The 24,603-nt window shown below is 38.6% G+C and overlaps 1 protein-coding gene across 10 annotated transcripts in view; it reads left to right on the top strand.

Annotated features, from left to right (window-relative positions):
- UTRN (utrophin) overlaps positions 1-24,603 on the top strand; it is a 511,459-nt gene that overhangs the window by 171,400 nt on the left and 315,456 nt on the right. For all 10 annotated transcript variants that reach the window (XM_053222143.1, XM_053222139.1, XM_053222141.1 and 7 more), the window contains 10 exons: positions 4,546-4,659; positions 5,317-5,472; positions 9,555-9,725; positions 11,575-11,754; positions 16,534-16,668; positions 18,473-18,622; positions 19,899-20,060; positions 20,497-20,625; positions 21,318-21,491; positions 23,215-23,370. In XM_053222143.1, the coding sequence (XP_053078118.1) occupies positions 4,546-4,659; positions 5,317-5,472; positions 9,555-9,725; positions 11,575-11,754; positions 16,534-16,668; positions 18,473-18,622; positions 19,899-20,060; positions 20,497-20,625; positions 21,318-21,491; positions 23,215-23,370 (1,527 nt within the window). The remainder of the gene's footprint in view (positions 1-4,545; positions 4,660-5,316; positions 5,473-9,554; positions 9,726-11,574; positions 11,755-16,533; positions 16,669-18,472; positions 18,623-19,898; positions 20,061-20,496; positions 20,626-21,317; positions 21,492-23,214; positions 23,371-24,603) is intronic.

Genomic DNA, 24,603 nt, shown 5'->3' with positions numbered 1-24,603 from the left:
AGAAGTTTACTAGTATTTTAAAATGTTTTCTATTGCTTCAAAAGAGCTGAGGTCACCCGAAGAAGTGAGGACATTAGAAATTACCCAATGTGAACACATATATAATATTCAGAATATATATCATATATAACATATATGTGTGTATTCTGTAAGTGAATGGAGATGGATAAAAAAATTAAATACTCATTACTGTACATTAGAAACTCAGAAGTGCATAAGTCGAGTGATTTTTTTTAATGGGGAGAGAAATAATTTTCATGTAAGCTCGTGCACTTTCTTTGGAATTTTTCTTGTATGATTGATTTAAAGATGAGCAGACTCTGGGTGCTTTTTCAAAGCGCAGGAAACACCTGCCACAGATAGACTGAGACAATAATTTCTTTCCGGGGGAAAGGGGAGGCATTGGAGGGCGGAGCAGAGCTCCCCATCTCCCACACCTACCTGCATGCAAGTGCTAGCTAGAATTGCTCTTACTAACCCATTAATGCCCCACAGGGTGGGGGGTTCTGCGAGAGGCTGCTGCTGCCAGGCCTTTCTAAAGTTCGGGCCTTCCCTCATTTACTGGGTTTTCTTCTGCTGAGCTGAAATCAGGAGATCTAGTAGCTCTTTCAAGCAGTTACTTTTAAGAACAAGGATTAATGTTGGCATTAGTTAAAAATATTAAGCTGACTCATGCCAGCATGCACTCTTTCTGAACTTGGAAGTGGTAACTCTTCATGGCTTAATTTTGGTAATAAAGCACTTGGTTTTGTAGATCTTAGTAATAATAGCTAGGCTTTATTGCATGCCTGCTCTGTACCAGGCCCTGTCCAAACATTGTCTCTGTTTTTCTAGAAGCAAGGTAGTTGTTATTATTCGTATTTTATAGATGAGCTGCTGAGGCTCAAAGAAAAGAAGTGAGTTTCTCAAGACCTTGTGGCTGGTAAGGGGCCGACCTTGGTATTTTCACTTTCATCTTCTTATCATGGGTCACACACTGCTTCTCTTAGAATTCGGTGTGGCCAGGATTACGTGAAGGGTTTTTAGTAGGGAAAACAGATTTTCAAATTCCTGTCTGTTCCTTTGTTACTGTTGGGATGATCAGTTGGTCTTCATGGCTTGTCTGTTTCTGTTTCATTCCTCTTTTTTCTCATGTTAAAGTGTGTGAGAGAGAAGGAACAAGTGTGTGTGAATTGTGTGTCCTCCCCGTGGGTCTGTGTGTATCTGGGAGAGGGAGGAAGGAAAGGGGTTGATGCCACTTCTCACAAGCGCAGGACTGAGGCTGCTCGCTTCAGTCAAGGCTGGTTGTGATGAAAACCTCCATGGAGTGGAACGCTTCCACGTAAATTTCAAAAAAAAAATCCTTGGCCCAGAAGACTATCAGTTTTTTATTTTTATTAATTTCTTAATGTTTGTTTCTCTTTGAGAGAGAGCGAGTGGGGGAGGGGCAGAGAGAGAGGGAGACACAGAATCCAAAGCAGGTTCCAGGCTCCCAGCTGTCAGCACAGGGGCTGACGCGGGGCTCGAACCCATGAACTGCAAGATCATGACCTGAGCCAAAGTCAGACGCTCAATCGACTGAGCCACCCAGGCGCCCCTATCAGTTTTTTAAATTCAAAACTGGAGTTACTGAATTGCCCAGTTATACAGCAGTAATGCTGCTTTGAATTCTTAAGTTTAGAATGGAGAGTAACAATGCAAGAAGTGGCAACAAATTAAATGGACAGTTAAAAGAAAGGCTTTTATGAACTCTGTATATGTATTTGTAGCTTCTCTCTTTTTTCACTTTTATCTTTTTTAGATATTTGTAAAAAGTTTATTTTGAGAGAGAGAAAGAGAGCGTGAGTGGGGGTAGGGGCAGAGAAAGAGGTCAGAGAGAGAGAACCCCAAGCAGGCTCCGTGTTCTCAGCGCAGAGCCCAACGTGGGGCCCAAACCCACAAACTGTGAGATCGTGACCTGAACTGTAACCAAGAGTCAGAGGCTCAACTGATTGAGCCACCTAGGCGCCCCTGCACTTTTATCGTTTTGCATCCTGCCTCCCCCTGCCCAGGGCATGTCTTACCAAGTAGTCCTGTATGGTAAGATCTTAGGGCGTGGAGCAAATGCAGAAGAGAGAGGTAATTGATCAAAATAATATGGAAGAGCAAGAGTGCATGAGCCTGTGAGAACAGGCTAGTGACAGGCTAAAGAACAGAGGGAAAGCATGCTTGAGGAAGTGCACAGCATAACTGAAAGAGTTTACAAAGAAGCCGTACTTGGAAGCATGTGTGGGGTGCAGAGTGTCAGTAGAGGGGGAGGCTGAAAGGCCTAAACAACAAGTGCTTTCTGCTCCCTGTCTTCATCGGAGGAGGGCCCTGCAAATTGGAAAGGTGACCATTCTTGAGGGGGCATTAGCGCCTAGATCAGGAGTTAGATGGGAAAATTACCCAGATCCTTCAGATGCCTAAATCAACATCCCGAGTAATGTGGGGCTTTTACTCATGGTCTCAAGGCCACATTGTGCGTCTTGTGAGAAAGTACCAGAAGAATGGAGATGATGCATGTCTTACTTAAGGGGGAACATTATTTTCTAGAAGGCAAAGACCTGAAGTAAGCTTGGTGTCCGTTCCTGGCAGAGCTGCGGATAAACGGGAAACCAGAGATCTTCCACGTGCTTAGGAAGGAATGTGGTGGTCACCAGGAGTCATCATGGACACCACCGAGAACGCTTGCCCAGACTGATTTCCTTTAATTACTGCTTTCCTTTATTTATTTTTTGGAGGAAGGATGCTAGATTATCAGATATACAGATTCATAATCTTACATTTCATGTATGCTCATTTGGTTCAAATAATGGCTCACAAACTCATTTGGCAAGTATTGACTTCATCCCTAAAATACCTGAGAAATCTCTTCCGAACCTGTAAGAAGGAGGTGGCAAGCTAGTTAGATGCTAGTGTTACATAGATTCCCATATTTTGAAAACTAACCCAAAACTTTGTTGAATAATGAATGACATGGGTCTTCGTGAGGAAATGCTCAGGTAGGCACTATTACTGGCCTTATTTTTCGCCAGAAAAAAACCCAAAACCCAACAACAAAAAATTCCCAAAGAAAAATGACACCCCTACTGTCAGATTTGCTGACAAGAGACAGGGGAAATAGCTGACAACAAAGTGGAGACTAAAACTTCAAATCATTTTGTTGGCTTTTTATGATTACATTGTTAGCTATAATTGTTAGCATAACTAGGCAGAATTTAATATTTGTAAATATCAGTCTTGAATTTATTACAGCAGTCATTTAAGCAATCGATATGAGATAGGGGAAATGTAATTTAGAGGTAGTTATGGGAATTTTAGAGTTTTAGCTAACCATAAATAATAATTGTGACTAATCTATCTATAAACAAACAAATAAAAAAAGAAAAAAAACCCCACAACCTATAATAAGAAAAGTAAAACTGAAACAACTTTAGGTGGCATTTTATCAGTGGAATAGCCATAGTGAAACAGCAGGTTCTATCTTGACCATTCACTCCAGCATTATAAGGGGAAGGGTAGTTGGTTCTGTGCGGCATGTTGCAAGGACATTAAAAAATTGATTTAGTGTCCTGAGCATGTTGATGAGTGTGGTGAGTGCCATAGCTGGATCTCATGTTCTAGAGACATCATTGAAGGAATTTGGAATGCTTAGCACCAATAGGAGACTAAGGGAAGACACAGTGGCTGCCTTTAAATCGGAAGGTCATCTTTGAACAGGAATGTAAATGTATCTCCATCCTTAGGGCTGAACGAGAAGCAAAGAATTGACAGGACATAAGGGAACAAGTTCAGCTCCACATCAGGAAAGCTAACAAGTGAGCCTGGCCAGTGACAGAATGAGAGGCCACGGGAAGAAATGATCATAACTTTGCTCTCGTACTGGAGACCACACTGCACCTACCTGATTGCATTAATGGCCCAGTTCCAATGTTACCGCCTCTGTTTCTCCCTGCAGCATGTTCTCTTTCTCACTTGTTTCTGATCCGCAGTACCATACAGTGTAGGGGTCTCAGTGGGTGCCTAGGAAATATTGGGTGAAAGCCATGCAGCTGACCTGTGGACTCTCTTGGGTTCCTAAGTCACACAGTGCCCAGCATAGAACTAGAGCCATCGATTGTGTTCCCTCCACCATGCTATTGATTTCTTCCTGCTTTGAGTAGCTAGCTTTTAGAGAAAAGTTGTTCTAAATCATAGGAGAACAAAAGATTTTTTTAGCTAATTACACCTAGAAAAGCATTTTTCCTGTATTTTGAATTTATAATCATTGATATTACTCATGTTTAAGCAAAGTAGCTTGGTTTACTAGAGAGTGTTTTGAAATCTTTAGAATGATCACCAAACTGTCATCTCTTGAGGATTCTAGTCAATCATGAAGATCATTATTTTCAAATTTGGAAGATTTAAAGAAAGAAATGCAATAAATGAAAATGATGCTATCAAAGTTTTGAAAAGTTGCCTTTCTTCCAGTAGCGATAGGTCTTGAGATGCAGCGGGTTGAATGTCACTGAGTAATATCCCCCTTTGTTATTGTGTTTCATTTAGGCTGATTTGAAAGTCATTGAGAAGTGGATGGATGGTGTGAAAGACTTCTTAATGAAAGAGCAGGCTGTCCAAGGAGATGCTGAAGGGCTACAGCGTGAGCTTGACCAGTGCTTTGTGAGTTTTGCTGATTTAGGGACTCTGCTGTAATAAATAACATTTTCTTCTTTGTTATTTGCTGTTATTAAAATTGCAAAAATATGACATGACAACAAACCTAGATAAAATATCTTTCATCATAGACCTTTTTTTTTTTAACTTTACAGTTATTAAAAGAATGACTGGTTATTTATATGTCCATGTTTTGGCTAGGGTTATCGAATTCTGCATAGAGAGAATGAGAGCAATTTTAATTCATTAGGAGCTGCTATTTTATGTTCTGGTGACAATTTTAGTGTCATAATTACCAATTTTATATTGCTCTTATTGTGCCACCTGGTGAGGCTTAAAGAAAAACATATTTAACATGTGAAATTTACCAGTAATACTGCATGCAGTTTGTATTCGGTGAAATCATTAGGCTTCTCTGAATTAATTGAGAGGACCATTCCCTGCCGAGAGTCAAATATTTCCAATCTAATTTGGCAGCTGGCTATATGAAGTGCACAGGTGAAATGAATTTCTCAAGGCGCAGTATTGCTTAAGTAGTTAAAAGTCCTGACTCTCAAGTAGTCTGTTTTTATAGTATTTTCAGCGATGCAAGCAGACAAGTTATAGTTATGGCATCCACTTATATAGCAATGAACTCAACACTGGCTTGTTTTGTGTGTTCAGGCCTTTGTTAATGAAATAGAAACAATCGAATCATCTCTGAAAGACATGAAGGAAATAGAGGCCGACCTTCGAAGCTATCCAGTTGCTGGAATCAAAACTTGGATACAGACAAAACTAGTTGACTGTCAAACCCAAGTGGAGAAATTCAGCAAGGAGGTAAGTTTTTCAACCTTGCTATCTGTGTTTAAGAGCCAGATAGCTTTTCTTCAGTGACTGAATTCATTTTATAGCCCATCCAGTTTGAGGAACAGTGGTCTAGAATAACTATAGCATGGTGGCAGGTTGGGGCAAAAAGTGGATTTTTCTTTTCATTAGGGGAGTGTACTAATTTTCTAGTTTGGCTGCTTGGTGGGAATGAGCTTGGGTGTTCAACAAAGACCTAGAAAGGCAGAGTAGCTGGAACAGAATGAAGAGAGGAATTAGCGGATGGGTAAGATTTGAGGTCAGAATGCAGGTGGCATGAATAGTATATGGCCTTTGAAGCAAAATTTTAAACTTTTATTTCAGGTATGATTTCACACAGAAAGCAGAGGGTCTTAAGCAGGGAAGTGATATTACTACGTGGATAATTTACTCTGGGAAAGCAAGAGTGAAAACAGATATTTAAGAGGTTATTGTTGTCTTGGTCCCTCAGACTAGAGAGATTGTGGTGGATGTCATGAGGAATGTTAGGTTTGGACTGTGTTTTGAGAACAGAGATAAGAGTCTAGTAATGGATTAGATGTGTGATCTTGAAAAGGGAGTAGTCAGGAACAGCCGAGGGTCTGTGCAAAGCTTCCACTTTGTATGGATTGTGCTGCTATTGGCTGAAATGGTGGAGACTCGAGGAGAAGAAGCTTTTGTGAGGGCAGGTGAAACAATGATTTCCATTCTGGCAGGGTTAAGTGTGAGATTGAGACACGTAGATGGGGCTGTTCAGCTCTTTCTGCTGGAAAGAGGAAAGAGCAAGGCCAAGGGTGCCGAGAAGGAAGGGTCAGCCAGAGGAGAAATGCCAAGAGCCTGTGAGGTCTTGGGGCCAGGTGGAGAAAGCTTTCCATGGTGCCCAGTACTGAGGATCTTTGAGCCCAAGGAGCACTGAAAGTCAGGCTTTTGATCTAACAAGATGGAGGCTTTAAATGACCTTGAGAAAAGTGGATCCAGTGGCATGGCAGGCCAGAAAGTCACATTGGGGAATGTTGAGCAGACAATGGGAAGTGAGCGATTGGGTCAAGTAGTAGCAACTTGGAGGAATTTTGCTATTTTTCTATTCGAGGGAGCAGAGAAATGAGGTGGGAGAGGGGACCTGGGGATCCAAGGAGGTATTTTTGTAATTTTAATTTTTATTATTTATTTATTTAAAGTTTATTTATCAAGAGAGAGAAAGAGAGAGTGAGAGAGAGAGCAGGGGAGTGGCAGAGAGAGGGAGAGAGAATACCAGGAAGGTTCTGCACTGTCTGCGCAGGGCTTGATTCCATGAACTGTGAGATCATGACTTGAGCCAAAGTCAAGAGTTGGATGCTTAACCGACTGAGCCATGCAGGTGCCCCTATAATTTCTAGAAATAAGGGATGTTATAGGATATTTGCATGCCCAAAAAGAAGGACCTTGCTTGGAGAAGATAATTTCTGGAGTGAAGTCTGTCATGTGTGAGAAGGCCAAGAGCCCCTCTACCAGTGAAAGAATTGCTGTTGGATAGTTTCTCCATGGAAATGGAAGGGAGGCAACTCTGGGTACAGTAGGAGATCGATGTAGTTTTACGATTGCTTCTGCTTTGCTAGTGAGGTTACACAAAGCTGAAGTGGGTGCAGAACGGGGGAAGCGGGAGGAGAAGGTGTGAATGCAGAAATGTTCCAGACAACCCTGTAGATGGTACCTATCTCTTCATGTGATATTTTTTGGTTAATGCTCATGTAGGAAAGACTTATATTTGCATCCTTGAATGTTTTGTTTTCATTGTTTTCCCCCAAATTCCTTACTCTGAATATGTCCAAACTTCAAGGAAGGTTTAGATAGTGGTAGAGGGAGCAGCCGTGGGCCCATTCCTTAATTTGCCGGTTGTTAACCTTCTCCCACATTTGCTTTCTCTCTCTCCCTCACTCTCTTCACACATAACACACAAACAGGTTTTTTTCCCCCTAAAAATGGACTTTTGACAGGAATTTGAAACTATCATGACACTTCCTCCCTGAATACTTTAGCATGAATACTAAATACTAAATACTTCACTCGTGAATAAAGACAATCTTCTACAAAACCACAAAACCATTGCCACACTTAAGAAAGTAATTCCATACTGTCATCTTTTCTGGCCAGGTTCAAATTTCTCTAAGTGTGCTATAATCTGATGGTTTGTGCTTGCATTTATTGAGATTTGGGGGCAAGTAAATAAGGAAAATGGTTTAAGAGTGCCAGCAAGGAGGAAAGAAAGCAACAGCTAGATACGTACATACATACGTGTAGACATAGATATTTAAACCTATGCATCTATCTACATACATACATATGTACATACAGATAGGACAGCAAAGAAATAATTATGAATTACTGTTGATTCATTGTATGAGAGTAAATGTGTGGGGAATTTTTAAGTGTCCTCAGCACGGAGGCAACCATGTGTTGTGTGAGTAATTATCTAAAGCAGTTCCAGAGTATTGTGTTTCATTGAGTAGTATAAAGGTGTAGATGTTTGGGGCAAATATAATGTGGCCAAATTTTTATTTTGCTAAGAAAGGATGGACATATGAAATCAACCAACAAATAAAAACAGTCTGTCTCATTTGTTATGTCCATGATGCCATGAAACGAGGAACATTTTAATGCCAAAAGATAGTAAATAACCTCAGGATAATCAATTATAGTTTTGAGCTTTTTCTTTTCTTTTTTTTTTTTTTTTAAAGTTTATCCCAGTGTCTTTCTTTTTCTCATTTCTCTCTGGATCTGTGAGGACTATATAATTGTCCAGTGTTTGCAAACTACTAGTAAGGAGAATTTTCTGAAAGTGGAACCCAAGGAATCTGTATTTCTATGTATTTTTAAAAACAGCCGTCCCGTGTAAAGTGCTAATCACCAAGACTTAGGAACCAGGGCTGTGTGTATGGCTGGCAGTAAGCTCCTCAAGTGCCATGTGGGGCAATGAAATCAAAGCTCCTGTTTGGCCCCACTTATTTATTTAAAAAATTCTTTTGAGTTTGTTTATTTTTGAGAGCATGAGAGAGCGTGAGCTGGGGAGGGGCAGAAAGAGAGAGACAGAGACAGAGAGAGAGACACGGAATCTGAAGCAGGCTCCAGGCTCCGAGCTGTCAGCACAGAGCCCAATGTGGGGCTTGAACCCCTGAACTGTGAGGTCATGACCTGAGCCAAAGTCAGATGCTTAACCGACTGAGACACCCAGGCGCCCCTGTTTGGCCCCTTTCTATTTTTATGGCTCTGATCCTGCTTGGAGAGTGGGAACAGGAAAGCCTCTAAGGATTTTGCCTTTCTCTCATGAGAGCCATCCTGTTTCTACACTGGCTTTTGTTCACTATCAGCTTTGCAGCTGAGCAAGTCTGGCAAGGTGACTCTGAGGTTTGATTTGAGTCAGAGGAATATCGAATAATGAAGTGAACACTGGGTGATCTCTGTGGGATGGTACCTTCTCCCACTGTGGACGTCAGTTTGTGGTTGGAGGGAGGACCTCTCAACATATTTTTATATGAAATGTTTGGTTATCAAATATTTAAGTTATTGAATGAGATACAGATCATACCTGTTTTCCTAATGTAACTTTTTCTGTGTCTTTGTGCAATATACAAGTATAGTAGATTATCAAAACCAAAATTTTGTACAGCAGTGTTTTATAGGAGAAAACCAATTCTTTGGTTGCTTCCAGGTTTTTTATTTCCATAATAAACAATGCTACAGTAAATTTCCTTAAAATATATGCTTTTATTGTTGCAGGTTAGATTCCTTCATTTGAGATTACTCTGTCAAAAGTTATACATTTTTAAAATTATAGTAAGTATTTCCAGGTTAGATTAATATCCAACATGTGGTGTAGAGTTATAATTATTATAATTATTATAATTATTGTTATAATTATTGTTTTCATTGTTGCTTATATTCTACAACATCAGCACAAAATGTATAAAGGATTTTATCTGAATGTGAAAACAAGGCTCTTTGTGGAAAGTTATCACTGTGTCCTTAGATATTGGAAACTAGAACTTGACATTTAATGTTTCAGCATTTGTTTATTTGGGTGAATGGCTTTTCCTTTCCAGATTGCTATTCAAAAAACTAGGTTGTCTGAAAGTCAGGAAAAAGCAGTGAACCTGAAGAAAGACTTGGCAGAGATGCAGGAATGGATGGCCCAGGCAGAAGAAGAATACCTCGAGAGGGATTTTGAGTACAAGTCACCAGAAGAGCTGGAGAGTGCAGTGGAAGAAATGAAGGTGAGTCTAGGCCGGTCAGTGCCCGTGTAAATAGGCTTCGTAGCTCCCCTTCTCCCTTACATACGAATGAATAAATGAATGAATGAATGAGTCTGTCTATCTATCTATCTATCTATCTAGCATCTGTAAAACATGATATGTACATATAATCTTTCATAGTTGGATTTCAATTTGAAAGGAAGGATAGCTACTATGACTCTAGTAGGGAAAGGAAGGCCACACTCCACTTGTTCACTTTCGCCCATGGGTTGAGTCCACGAAGGCCCCTGAGACAGTCTCTTCCATTAGAACTTCAGGGAGCCACAGAGGATGACTCAAAAATTTAGTTTTATCAGCTATGTTCACAGTGTTGTGCAATATCAGTGCTATCTCTTTCCAAAAGTTTTAAGGGAGAATCATTATTTTTAATTAGGAACAAGAGTGACTTCCCAAATTGGTTGTGATTTATCTTCATTTCATCAAATGTATTCTTTTGGTTAATACATGGGAAACACATGGATATCAAAATTTTGTTAGAGCAGGTAAGAGTAGCAGTAGGAGCATTGTTGAGGGATTTAATATCAGTTTGGTCCACAGGATATATTTCCTGTAAACTTAGATTCCTGTGTCATTAGTCTTGAACACTTTCTTTCTTCTTCTTCTTTTTTTTGTATAGTAAAAGAACTGGGCATCATTCCCAAATTTCTAACATTGCTTCAAGTGTCCTTCAGTGATCACGCCAAAGGAGATAGAGTCTTAAAGGCTATTTTAAAAAAAAATAAGAGTAAGCCACACATTGACTGTTTTATGCCAAATTTAACTTGCCTAAAAGTATAACTAAAGCAAAAATCTCTGTGCAGATATTTTAAAAAAGGATTATATTTCATGAGTGCATTATTGAATATGAATCAAAGCAAATACAATAAGGGACTTTGACTGTTCTTGTATGTGGTTATTTTCACTGAAGCATTTTTTTTAGTGTACTTTTTTTGGAAAGCTTTTTAAATATTCAGTATATAAGATTTTTTAAAGGTAGCCTACCAGGTTAAGAATGGTCTTATTTATTTTCTTTACATTATTGGCATTGCAGTTCTGTGGTATTTCAAAGTCACTAGGGATGAAAGCTTAGAGAAATAAGTTTTTAACCCTTGATTGGGCAACGTTCCATCTATTTTTATTCTAACGACTGTTAGAATTTTAAAACCACTACATGTAATTAATTACTTTACTTGCAACTGAGGGAAATTTAAAACCATTTAGTAGTAAAGAAAGCTAAAAGGGGAAGTGAAAGGCATTTTAGGTTGATTTTCCTAAATGTGAGACTTCATCGCCAGCCTAGAGGGATAGTCAGGAAAGAAGCTATTTCTAGATTAGATCCTCCTAGTATAACTTCTATCACTCTTGAAATGCTGTTAATTATCAGAAGCATAGATAAACCTCTGTTCCAGGAGAAAAGAAATATGTTTAAATTATTTTTAAATGATACCTCTACTATGGTGCACCTTAGTTTTTGTGAAAATTTATTTATCTCACTCAGTTTAGTATGCTCAGACTTCCAGTGTTAAAATGAGCTCACTTGGATTCTTATCATGGGCCCAGACTTTGAAAATACCTCCTGTTGGCAAACATAACTGAGCGTGACTTAGGTGTGTTAACATTGCTTTTTATTTTTATTTTTATTTTTTATAAATCTTACAGTTAGCCTTCTTATTTCAAAAGCACTCTCTGGAATGATTACCTAAATAATGTTCCAATTAGGTCGTTAGAATCATGTCGGCATTTTAATTTTGGTTTAGTTATCTTTGAAAAAGGAAAGAAATTGGTGACTGAGAAAGGGACACAGTTTCAAGTTCATCCTTTCTTGGAACAGAGGGCAAAAGAGGATGTGTTGCAGAAGGAGGTGAGAGTGAAGATCCTCAAGGACAATATCAAGTTACTAGCTGCAAAGGTGCCCTCTGGTGGCCAGGAACTGACATCTGAGCTTAAAGTTGTGCTGGAGAATTACCAACTTCTGTGTAACAGAATTCGAGGAAAGTGCCACACGCTAGAGGTATGTTAATCAGTGATGTTTTTGAGATCAAACTCTGTAATTTACTGACCATTTCCATATCTTGGAAAAAACTAAAAAGCTCTATTTTTCTTTTCCAATACCGGATCATAAAGGAAAAGTCATTCCTGGATAACAGTTGATAAAAAGGAAACTGGGATTAAAAAAAAGAAATAGGAAACCATGATCTGCCTTCAGTTAGTAGAAGGTTCTTGGGAAAGTTATTTCATATATTTAGACTTTCCTTTTTTTATATGTGAAATCAAGGTTTTCATATTTCAGATGATCTGTAGGGTCTGTTCCAATTTCTAACATTCTAGAACAATGTACTGTGAGCCTTTCTTTTGTTTTGCCTGGTCAGTACACAGAGATGAATTGAGGGTTTTTTTTTTTTTTATTTCATTTCAACTGGGTGTCTGAAGTTAGAGAGTCACCTGACAGAAAGAAGAACTTGAATGTGCTGGTATTTTGCTGGACTATTTTATAACTCTTGCCATTGGTTGAAGATGATTCTATTAATTTTTTTTTAAATAAAATTAAGGTTTTGCTTGCTTGTTTTTATATCAGTGTGACTTTTCTTGCATTTTACTGAAAAGATGTAAGCGTTTTGATTTATAAAAATTAAATTTAACTTAAGCCTAAAACAAATGATTGTATTGTAGTAAATCCTAAAATGGTAAACAATCACAGCTGTGATATTTAAACTAAATTCACTCACTTCTTGCTTTTTCTGAATCTGTTTTGTGCTAAGATAAATATGTATAATTCAGGATGGTTAATAAGAAAACTTCAAGTCAAATAAAACCTCACTCTGTAATATTAATACACGGTTGACCCTTAGAGAGTGTGGGGGTTAGGAGCACTGACCCCCCAACCTCACACAGTTGAATATCTATATATACTTTTGACTCCCCAAAACTTAACTACTAATAGCCTGCTGTTGACCAGAATTCTTACTGACAACATCAGTGATTAGCACATGTTTTGTATGTTACATATATCATATACTATATTCTTACAATAAAGTAAGCTAGAGAAGAGAAAATGTTATTAAGAAAATCATAAGAGAAAATACATTTATAGTACTGTGCTGTAAGAAATCCATGTATAAATTGATTCATGCGGTTCAAACCTGTGTTGTCTAAAGGTCAACTGTATTATCTAACATAAAATACCTGAGGTCACTCAATTGAGAATTTAAAATTTAAAATTCTGTAAACATAATATGTAATGTTATGTATGCCCAATCTTGAGTCCTAGTGGATGATCTTGGACTTGAATTTTACCGTAGTTTTGTCCATGTTTTTGCTTTCCTGTTTATTTATAGGCAAAATAACAACTCATAATATATTTAAATAATGAGTGAAGTCCCCAAGTTATCCTAAGCTAACAAAAGACCACCAGGTATTCTGTGTCATTTCTTCACATTGTGTTTATGACCCAAAGGTGACAATTTGAGAATGAGGAATAAAATACGTATGTTGAGAATTTGGAATTGCTTTGAGAATTACTTTGGGATTAGTTTGAGAGAATTATTTTGAGAGAAGAGAAGGAAAAATGCCAGGAAAAATGATAAGAGAGAAAAGATGAGGCCTTGATATCTTTAAAGGGGAAGATGAAAAGATGGAAATAAAGCTTAAAAATTGAAATGCTCTAAAAATGATGTCCAAGATGACTAAGGGGTCTGGGCAGAAATAGTCCAGAATCCAAAGTTTGGATAAGAATGCTTTTCTTCGGCAGAGTCCAACATTATTACCTTGATTATTTTTAGATTCCTTAACATATTTTTTAAATCATGAGATATTTCAAACTTCTAGAAAAGTACAGGTAATACTATTAATACCTGTTTACATATCCTTCAGATATTAATGTTAACATTTTACCCTATCTTTCCAGATCTTGTTTTTAAAATAAAGCAAATTAGCATTCAGACTATATTTCCTTCTTTCTATCCCATCTCATGTCTCTCAATCCCTGTCTTTAAGTAATCATCATCCCGGAGTTAGTATACATTCTTCTCATCCATGTGTTTATATGTTTAATATATACACTTATGTTATCACTTGCTCTGTAACACACCTCACTGATATATAGAGCTTTATAAAAACAACCATTTATTCAGAAAAAAAATTTTTTTAATGTTTTTAATGTTTAATTCATTTTGAGAGAGAGAGACAGAGTGAGGTGGGGGAAAGGGAGAGAGAGGGAGACTCAGAATCCGAAGCAGGCTCCAGGTTCTAGGCTGTCAGCACAGAGCCCAATGCAGGGCTCGAACTCATGGGTCACGAGATCATGACCTGAGCAAAAGTCGACACTCAACCAACTGAGCCACCCAGGTGCCCCCCAAAATGACAATTTATTATTTTATTATTTATGATGCTGTGGGCTGATTTGGCCCAACTGAATGGCCCTTCTGCTCCTATACCTATGTGGTATAGGGAGAGCTCACTCGGATAGCTGTGTTCAACTGGGAGCTCCGCTGGGGCATTCACGATGGCCTCTCCTCCTGCAGGTCTTTCTCCACATGGCCTGTTTTATGGCTTCTGGGCACTGGGCAGCTGGTTTTTAAGAGGGAGAGAGCAGAAGCTGCTAGTCCCCTGAGAGGCTAGGTCTGCAGTTTGGTAGAGCATCACCTGTGGAACATTCTTTTGTTCTAAGCAGGTTGCAAGGCCAACCCACATCCTAGGGGAGGAGAAAACAATGTCACCACTTAATGGGAGTAGCAGCAAAAACTGTGTGGTTATCATTAGTCTGCCATGGTTATCATTAGTCTATCATTAGTCTCTGGCCATACATTAGTTACATTCTTCGCTAATGCAAAATGCACTTAGACTCTCAGGGACTCCCAAAGTCTTATCCAGTACAGCACAAGCTCAGAATCCACTGTCTTGTGATCCACATCAGGTCCACATGCAGATGTGGCTCCTTGGAGCAGTTTCTTCAGGTGCAGGTGTGTGGGAGCAATGCCTCTGGATCTGGTGACCTAGGCACGAAAAAGACAAGTTACCTGCTTCCCATATACCCAACATACAATGGCAAGGATGGGCTCAGAAAAATCTCAGTGGACACTTCCACTGGGGAATAGAAGGTAAATAACTGTCACTGGTAACGGTGACTCAAAATTTAATAACAGTGATTCTGGAATCCAGCCAGGCACATGTGTGTAGCCCGTGCCCCACTTCAGGGGCAGGAGCCGTTGCTTGAATAGGGCCCAGTGGCTTCTTGGGAGTGCCTCTCTGGGAGCCATCTTTTTTTCCCCCCATAAGAAATAGGGTTCTTTTAAAAAAACTTTTTAAATGTTTATTTATTTGAGAGAGAGAGCAAGCAAGCAGGGGAGGGGCAGAGAGAGAGAGACACAGAATCCAAAGTAGGCTCCAGGCTCTGAGCTGTCAGCACAGAGCCCTATGCGGGGCTCGAACCCATGAACCGTGAGATCATGACTTGAGCCCAAGTCGGATGCTTAACTGACTGAGCCACCCAGAAATAGGTGCCCCAGAAATAGGGTTCTGCTGGCAGCGAAGTAGATCTCAGTCTGCTTTCTGTCTGTAAAAATTAGGGGACTAGACACCTCTTTTCCATTTTATAGTCTTAGCCAGGGGTTGGTAAATTACAGACTTGGGATTAAATCTGGTTTGTGGCCTTTTTCTGTATGGCTTGTGAACTAAAAATGGTTTATATATTTTTAAAAGGGTGGTTCAAAAACCAAAACAACACACATACAATAAACAAAAAAGAGTCTGTGACAGAGACTGAATGTGGCCTGTGAAACCTAAAATATTTACTGTCTGGCTTTTTATAGAAAAACTCGCTGTCCCCTGACTTGGTAAACACACCCCCTGGGGAGCACGCGCTGGAATATGCTTTCTCTTAGTGGGTCTGAAAGAGAATCCACTCAGGAGGCTCCCTGCGGAACTCTTTCTCCTAAATTTATCAATTAAATAGGCTCTTCCTATAGATGAAGGGGCACTTCCTCTCATAATTTTGCTTCTAGAAAATGGAGTGTAAGTTTATCCCCCTGCCCCCCAAATTCCCCATAGGAATGGGGAATAAATGATTGTAACTAATATAGTGAGACAGTATAACCCATTTGATTCAGATGTGACTCTCTTCATATATAGACACATACATATGAATTTAGGAGAAAATAGGAAAGAGTATACTGCAGATTGTTATATCTGTTAGCTCTGAGTTGGAATAGCATAGACCTCAGAGAGTTCTAATTTCCTCTATAATTATTAAAAAGTGTTGCAGTTATGAGTACTTCTTACTTTTCTATTTAAAAAAACCCCAAACTAATAATGTTTCCCTCCTGGTTTCTCCTACTAATTATATAGTTTTATTTTTGGCATTTGAACAGATCCTTGGAATTTTTTTTAGTGTACAGAGGGAGGCAACCCATTTCTCTTTGTCCCATGACCCCCTCCCCTCCCAACTGGTCTAATACGATTTGTTGAAGAATCTTATTTCTTTTCACTATTAAAAAAAAACCCCAAACTAATAATGTTTCCCTCCTGGTTTCTTCTACTAATTATATAGTTTTATTTTTGGCATTTGAACAGATCCTTGGAATTCTTTTTTAGCGTACAGAGGGAGGCAACCCATTTCTCTTTGTCCCACGACCCCCTCCCCCCCCAACTGGCCTAATATGATTTGTTGAAGAATCTTATTTCTTTTCACTTATTTGAAATTCCATGTTCATCAGTTCCTAAAGATGTATCTAGAGATACATTGCTTATTTCAATGACTTCTTACACAATTTAACTTTTTTCCTGCCCACTGCAGGAGGTATGGTCTTGCTGGATTGAACTGCTTCACTATTTGGATCTGGAGACCACTTGGCTGAGCACTTTGGAGGAGCGGATGAAGAGCACAGAGGCACTGCCCGAGAAGACAGATGCCGTCAATGAAGCACTGGAGGTGGGAACCTGTGTTATGGGTGGTGGTTCTCTTTGTTGCCATGAGGCCAAATGAGCATTCACATGAGGAACATGGCTCTTTCTGTGGACAAACACATCGGCTTTCTTGGTAGCGTTCAGTGTGACTTCTGTCGTCTGAAGTATTTATACAATCATGTATATTAAGATTACGGTGAGCCATGAACTCAGCCTCGTGGGGTGGTTAGCTGTTTGATAATTAGTACATTTAGACATTAGTACATTTAGTAAACACCCTAATGATTTTCCAGCTTGTTTTTGCCAGTCTCCGGGTAAAACTCTGCCTCATGTTATTAGGATAATTGTTCTCTTGTTTCTTCATGAAGTTATTTTTGCTCATTGGACAGTGGCAACCACGGTGTTTTCAATGGCTCTTGCTCTGTACTCTTTAGACGTGAAAAGCTGGGGACAGGTTAGAGGGGTCAGTATGTGAGGCCTGGGATCCTGTCCTAGGAGGTTGTCCCCAGGCCTAGGCTTGAGCTCTATGAGACCAAGAAATGTGCCTGCTTTTTCATTGTTCCCAAGTTACCAGCACAGTGTGTGACACACGATAACTTAATAACTATTTCTTCAGTGGATTAAAATGTGAAGAGGGTAGCTTTGCCTAAAATAAAAGAAGAGGAAGAAGGTATTTTTCCTTTTAAAACTGAAGGGACACAGTGTGGTAATTGAGTGGGTGACTGGACTGAAGGTCAGAAATAAGTCAAATGTGGTACCTAAAGTCCAAGAGCCAGATGCTTGCTTGCTTGCTGGAGAAAAAAAGATTGATTCTCAAATAAAATAGCAGAGTGAGAGATGGAGAGAGTAAAAAAAAACATGGAAAGCGTACTTTGAAAACGATTTTCCTGGGGCACCTGAGTGGCTCAGTCAGTTAAGGGTCCGACTCTTGATTTCAGCTCAGGTCATGATCTCATGATTTTGTGAGTTCAAGCCCCGCATTAGGCTCTGGATGGACAGTGTGGAGCCTGTTTGGGATTCTCTCTCTATCCCTCTGTCTGCCCCTGCCCTGCTGGCATGCACAGGCACGCACTCTCTCTCTCTCAAAATAAGTAAACTTTAAAAGACGTAACATATTTTCCTAATATGAGAATTAAAACACCTGCATTCTAGAAATAAAGAAAATGGAGAGATATGTAAAACAAGATAGGCATTTTTAAACATTTTGGCATATTTCTTCCTAATTATTTGTTTTTGAAAATCTATCCACCCTGGAAGGCAGTACATTGTAGTAATGGATAAAACCCTATAGCGTCATAACATTGGAACCTAAGGTCTTTTTACTGTGTGTTTTTGTACTTAACCTCTGTGAGCTTCAGTTTTCCCATTGTAATATGGGAATGATATTTAGCCCATATAACTAATTAGATTTATGTATATAAAGTGGGTACATAAAAGAGCATCTAGCTTTCTGTGTATGTTGTAGAAAAATGAGTACCTGCTTTAGCAATATAATCAATAACAATTTGAGATAATTTTGCTTGTATGGTATTATCTTCTGTTTTTAAACTTTGCATCACACCATGAACTTTTACCCATGTAATTAATAATTACTGAAATTATTTTTATGCAATTAAAGTAACATGGATCATCATTCATACTGAATTTTCAACTTCACATGTTTATTAATACCATGATGGATATTTATGTAATCATCTGCCTCATTTTTAATCTTCCTCTTTACATAGATTTCTAGAGAATGGAATTACTTGTTTAAAAAAGTAGACATTTTAAGATGCTTGGTATATTTTGCCTCAGTAAATGCGTGTGTTTTTTCTTCTCCCGTCTAGTCTCTGGAATCTGTTTTGCGACATCCAGCAGATAATCGCACTCAGATTCGAGAACTTGGCCAGACTCTGATTGATGGAGGGATTCTTGATGATATAATCAGTGAGAAACTGGAGGCTTTTAATAGTCGATACGAAGAACTGAGTCACTTGGTAAGAATTGGGACATGCAGGGGTGTTGATTAGGTGTTACGATATAGAGCTCACCTCAAGAACTTATACCAAGAGGAAGAGTTGATAACCAACATTAATAGAAGTGTTTATGGCTTTAAAATACCAAGTGGCGAAGAGTAGACCTAATACTTCAAGGGAAGCAGAACTTGACGATTAAAAAATCTGTCTTTGAGATTGTTTCTACTTACGGACTATTTAATTTCCTTTGAGGATCATGTTATAGCCATAAGTATTATAACTCACATTATACTAGTAAATATTAGGACCATCCACGTTTGACATAATTTGCTATTATAAAATGCCCTAATCCCTTAGACACCTATCCAGAATGTATCACAACATCCATGTTCATATCAGTAAGTAGAGAAAAGAGATTGTTTCTTTATAGGAGGTTTGGATGGATATTACCTGCTTTTGAACACATACTAAATAATAATGATTGATGCTTAGGTTATGAATAGCATCAAGCTTACTCCAAAAGTGCAGTAGACAGTGGTTCAACATATGTGTAAATCTGTAGAACTTGACACTTTGGACAAAAAGAGATTTATATATTCATTCTACTGATAGACATTCTTGCTCTATTTTATACTGTTATTGGTAGGCTTATTGAGGATTCCTAAAAATGCCCTAAATTTGTAATAAGTGACATTTTTGTTCTCTGTTTAATGTGTTATGTGGGATATCTTTACTTTCTTTCTTTTTTTATTGAGGTATAATTGAAATATTATATTACTTTCTGGTGCACAACATAATGATTTGATATTTATATACATTGTGACATAATCACCACAATAAGTTTAGCTAACATCCCTCATCTTACATAGTCCCAATTTTTTTTGTGTGATGAGAACTTTTAAGATCTATGCTCTTAGCACTACCAATCTGTTCTTGTATCTACGTGCTGGTTTTTTGTTTGTTTTAGATTCCACATATAAGTGCGATCGCATGCTATTTGTTTTTCTCTGACTCATTTCACTTAGCCTAGTGCCCTCAAGAGCATTTTTATGCTTTATCATTGTATATAGAAAGAAGTAAAAATTAATAATTCACTGTAAGATGGATCAGTTACTAGAAGAATCTTTTCACCGTTATCATTGCTAGTTATTATTTATTTAAAATGTAGGCCAGAGTTTTACACTAGGGCTTTCATAGTCTCTTTCTATTCTTGGTGGCCAGAACATAAGGGTTTCCTTATATTCAGCTCTTTATCTTTGTGCTGAGTGACTAATGATTCAATTTTTCCCCTGTGTAGGCAGAGAGCAAGCAGATTTCCTTGGAAAAGCAACTCCAGGTCCTGCGGGAAACTGACCACATGCTTCAGGTCTTGCAGGAGAGCTTAGGGGAGCTGGACCAACAGCTCACAACGTACTTGACTGACAGGATAGATGCCTTCCAGGTTCCTCAGGAAGCTCAGGTACTGCTGTGGATTTGAGGGCTTTTGAGTCATAAAAAAGGCATGTGTAACTGTTTCCTCACCTGAGAGAGAACTGGCCCCCCTTGCCGTTCCAGACCGAGTCAGTGAGAGAGGCTGACCTTCCTCACGGAGCAGGATTGGGTTCTGGAGTTCTTTTGGTCTCTGTGTGAGACCCTGGCACATGATCATCATTGTAAAATTATAGTTATGAAGTTGGAAAATTCCTTCTTTATAAATAAGTGGTGAACACTAGAAGTGACAAATGCGAAGACCTTAGTGTGTGTCCCCCCACGGTAGTCCTGCAATTCAGGGGGCCTGTGTTACTATTAAACTTACTAAAGCCTATATAGGGGTCAGCATATTCTTATGTACTGTGTGACTCTATGGGACTTTTAATAAAAAAAAAGGCATTCTCCCCTTTCTAATCTCTTTGTAGAAAATCCAAGCAGAGATCTCGGCCCATGAGTTAACTCTGGAGGAGTTGAGAAAAAATGCACGTTCCCAGCCTCCGACGTCCCCAGAAGGCAGGAACGCCAGGGGAGGAAGTCAGATGGATGTGCTCCAGGTGAAGAGGGCAGGCAGCTTCTCTCCACTTTTTGATGTGTTGGCCGTAAAGAAAAATTGGAAAGAGCTGATTACTTGGATGCCCTTGGTCTCCTTTGTTTATGACGTAAACAGTGGCATGGGAGTGACGTATTGGAGGTGCATTGTATCCCCGGAAGGGCAGCAGAAACAAAATATTGAATCTGATTTTATAGTTGAGTTGAGAAGAGAGAGCAAGCTAGATTTAGAAGTTATCTTTGTATAGATTTTTCCATGAACGCAAGCCTCTGTCGGTTCTGGTGTGGCTGGTGCACTGGGCTGGCTGAGAGCCCGCGATGGAGCACTGCTGAGAGTCCATTAGTGATGGAGGTGACATTGACCGGGACTCTGAGCTTGTGGTCAAGGGCACTCTGAGTTTTAGGCTCCTGAACTACAGTTTTCAAACAGGTGAGAAAATTTGTGAAGCTTTAATTCCAGCGAGGCCAGCTTCGCCTTTTATTATATCTTCAGCCTCTACACTGTCAAGTAATTCGGGACAGTGGGCTGTGGAGTTCACTCAGGTGATTGGGAAGCCTCACTCAGTTCCTTTAAGGAATGTTTGTCTTGCAGCTCTTTCCTACAGCTTTTCAGCAGTATGTGTTGTGCTAATACCGTCTGCTGAGACAGATTGCCGTTCTGATGCAAATTGCTTATTATGTCCATTTATGCAAACAGAGGAAACTTCGAGAGGTGTCCACAAAGTTCCAGCTTTTCCAGAAGCCTGCTAACTTTGAACAGCGCATGCTTGATTGCAAGCGTATCCTGGATTGTGTGAAAGCAGAGCTTCATGTTCTGGATGTGAAGGATGTGGATCCTGATGTCATACAGAACCATCTGGACAAGTGTATGGTGAGGTCATCGGTGGATAATGTGTCCACTGGGTTTTCCATCTGCTCTTATGGCTTCACCTAGTGCTTACATACATGGTTTATTAATAATTGCTAGTCTATATTGAGCTAAGAATACAGAGTGATGGTGAAAAACAGGTTAAAAATAAGAAGTGTGGTCCTGTCCTTCAAAGAAATTAAAAGAGATAACACAGATAGGTAGGAGAAAGTAAAATCAATTATCACAATGTAACAAGAGAAGCTAGAATAGACATGCATATAACATGATTTAAAAAAACAAGGGAAACACATCTTAATCAGAGTATGAAGTTAGGGAAGGTTTTGGCAGAATGTGACGAATAAGCTAAATTCTAAAGGATAAATTTGAGTCAGCTAGAAGAACCATACTTAGAATAGATGTTAGGAATATTACAATGTAAAAGAAAATCATTTTTAAGGAAAGTCAAACTTTAAATTTTAACTTACAAAGTTTAAGCCTAAAATATGAAAGACAAAATTATACTGAGAATGGATGTCAGGAATATTATAACATAAAAAAAAACATTCTCTAGGAAAGTAGAATTTTAAATTGACGTTTAAGCCTAAGATGTAAGACAAGAAATTATTTATAAGGTGTTATTACTATTTTAGTCTAGAACTTTATAACTCAGTTGAATAGAAATTTAAAAATAATGTGGCTAAGTGTACACAATCTTAGAATTAGTCTTCTCCTTAGGAGAGTCATGAGGAGGCTTAAGATGACCCCGGTTAAGACAAAAGTCTGGGGGAGTTTGTGCGTTTCAAAATTGCTTTCTCCATGTGTATTGCACACTGCAGGTTTGCATACTCGAAAACTGAAATGTGTGGAAGGATGAACAAATAGGATAAATGTGTGTGTGTGTGTGTGTGTGTGTGTGTGTGTGTGTGCGTGCGTATAAGTACGGGTGTGTGTCTGTTGTGAGTATACATGTAAGCATTTATTTATTTAATGAGATATAGAGAGCAAAAGAGCAAGCCTTGTCCTTGACCTTATGTAACTCAGTCCACTGGTCTGTTACTATGTGACAATGCCATGTGAGATGTTTCAGGTCAAGATCATGAGTGAGAAAAACAAGAGAACTTGCCCAGGTAAAAGTTTTTAGTTTCAAGTGACTAGGATGAGGAGGCCTCTGAATTTGACCTACATCACTCCAGTTTCTTAAAGTTACATACCTCTTGGCTATATTGAAGTTTTATACATCTTTTCATCATATAAGTAATGCATGCTTATTGTGGTAGACTGGTACTTCAGAGAATTTTAAGAAAAAAAGTTAATGTTACTACTTCCATTGTCAACAGCCAGAAATATGGCCAGTGTCAGCTTCATTCTAGTAAGAGCATTTATGATTTTTAAAAATGTAATTTAAGAAATGATAGACATTCAGGTTTTAGTCTTAATATTTTTCCATTTTATGCAGGAAAAATGTTTTTATTATTCAGTACTTTCATGAACCTAGAAAACACACATTTGACGTTTTTTAAATAAGTATAATCTCTATTAGTTTATTTTCTTATCTGATTTTAAAAAGATAATACAACCTTGATTTCATTTCTCTCCTCCTTTGAACCAAATCTGAGGCAGATAAAGCCCTTTGATCTCCATAGTTACTTTGTAGCTGTCAATCTGTGGAAGCTGTGTTTTGAAATGTTTCCAATTAGCAACTTTTCACCACAGTGTGTAAAATGTGCCTTGCTCTCTTTTAAAGAAACTCTATAAAACATTGAGTGAAGTCAAGCTTGAAGTGGAGACTGTAATCAAAACAGGAAGGCACATTGTCCAGAAGCAACAAACTGACAACCCCAAGGGGATGGATGAGCAGTTGACTTCGCTGAAGATTCTCTACAATGACCTGGGTGCCCAGGTAAGGGCAGCTGCAATGCTAGCCTGTTTCGCTCTCATTTATATATATTTAAAATCTTACTCTTAGGGGAAGGCATGTTTGAATTTTATAGCACTAATAATAGTGTTTTCTTTTTTTTAAATTTTTTAATGTTTATTACTTTTTGAGGGGGTGGGGGAAAGAGAGAGAGAGGCAGAGAGACAGAGAGAGGGAGACATAGAATCTGAAGCCATCAGCACAGAGCCTGACACGGGGCTTGAACTCACAGACTGTGAGATTATGACCTGAGCCCAAGTCGGATGCTTAACCAATTGAGCCACCCAGGTACCCCAATAACAGTGTTTTCAATTATTCCAGTATTTTTTTATTATATTTCATTAAATCTGTATGTTAATAAATATTACAATGATGAATGATTGTATAGAAATTTGCTTTTAATATTTAATCCAGACTCATTTTTAGATACTCTTTTTTTGTTGTTTTGTTTTAAGATTATTTATTTATTTATTTGTTTATTTTGAGAGAGAGAGCATGAGAAGGGGAGGGGCACAGAGAGAGAGAGAGAGAGAGAGAGAGAGGGAGAGAGAGAATACCAAGCAAGCTCCACACCATCAGTGCTGAGCCCAATGTGGGGCTCGAACTCATGAACCATGAGATCATAACCTGAACTGAAACCAAGAGTCAGATGCTTAACCGACTGAGCCACTCAGGCGCCCCTTTTATGTTTTCGATGGTGGTCACATTTCATAAGTTATTCTACAAAAACTCTACCAATAATAATAGCCCCTTTATAAACTCAAGTTACTGTTCCTTGGATTTCTGAATTGAATAGTCTACTGAGAAATATTAAAACATCAAGACTCTGATAAATAGTAAGTGACGGGAAATTCACATCAATCTAGCAGGATCTAAAATCCTTTCAAGAAACACCTATAATTTGGGCATCTTAGTGAATCTGTGGGGGAATTTTTGGTCATTTATTTTGAGTAACTATATTTAGCAGGTTTAATGTCTTCTCTTATTGAGAACTCTGCCCTGAAGTTAGGAAAACAGAACAAAACAAAACAAAACAAAACAAACAATGACCACCATGTTTAAGTGAAACTTTATTGGCAATGTTGGAAAGCTGGGTTAGATAATATTTTAGGTCTTTCTTGGATTATTAAATATTACCTAAGTTTCTATATTAGCCCCGAGAACACTAGCTGAAACTTTGTTATCATTTTCAGATCAGTAAGAATGAGCAGTGCACAT

Source organism: Acinonyx jubatus, chromosome B2 (assembly GCF_027475565.1).
Source record: "Acinonyx jubatus isolate Ajub_Pintada_27869175 chromosome B2, VMU_Ajub_asm_v1.0, whole genome shotgun sequence".
Classification (NCBI taxonomy): Eukaryota; Metazoa; Chordata; class Mammalia; order Carnivora; family Felidae; genus Acinonyx; species Acinonyx jubatus.
Note: the sequence above shows the minus strand (reverse complement) of the source record. Positions and strands in the feature narration are given on the sequence as shown.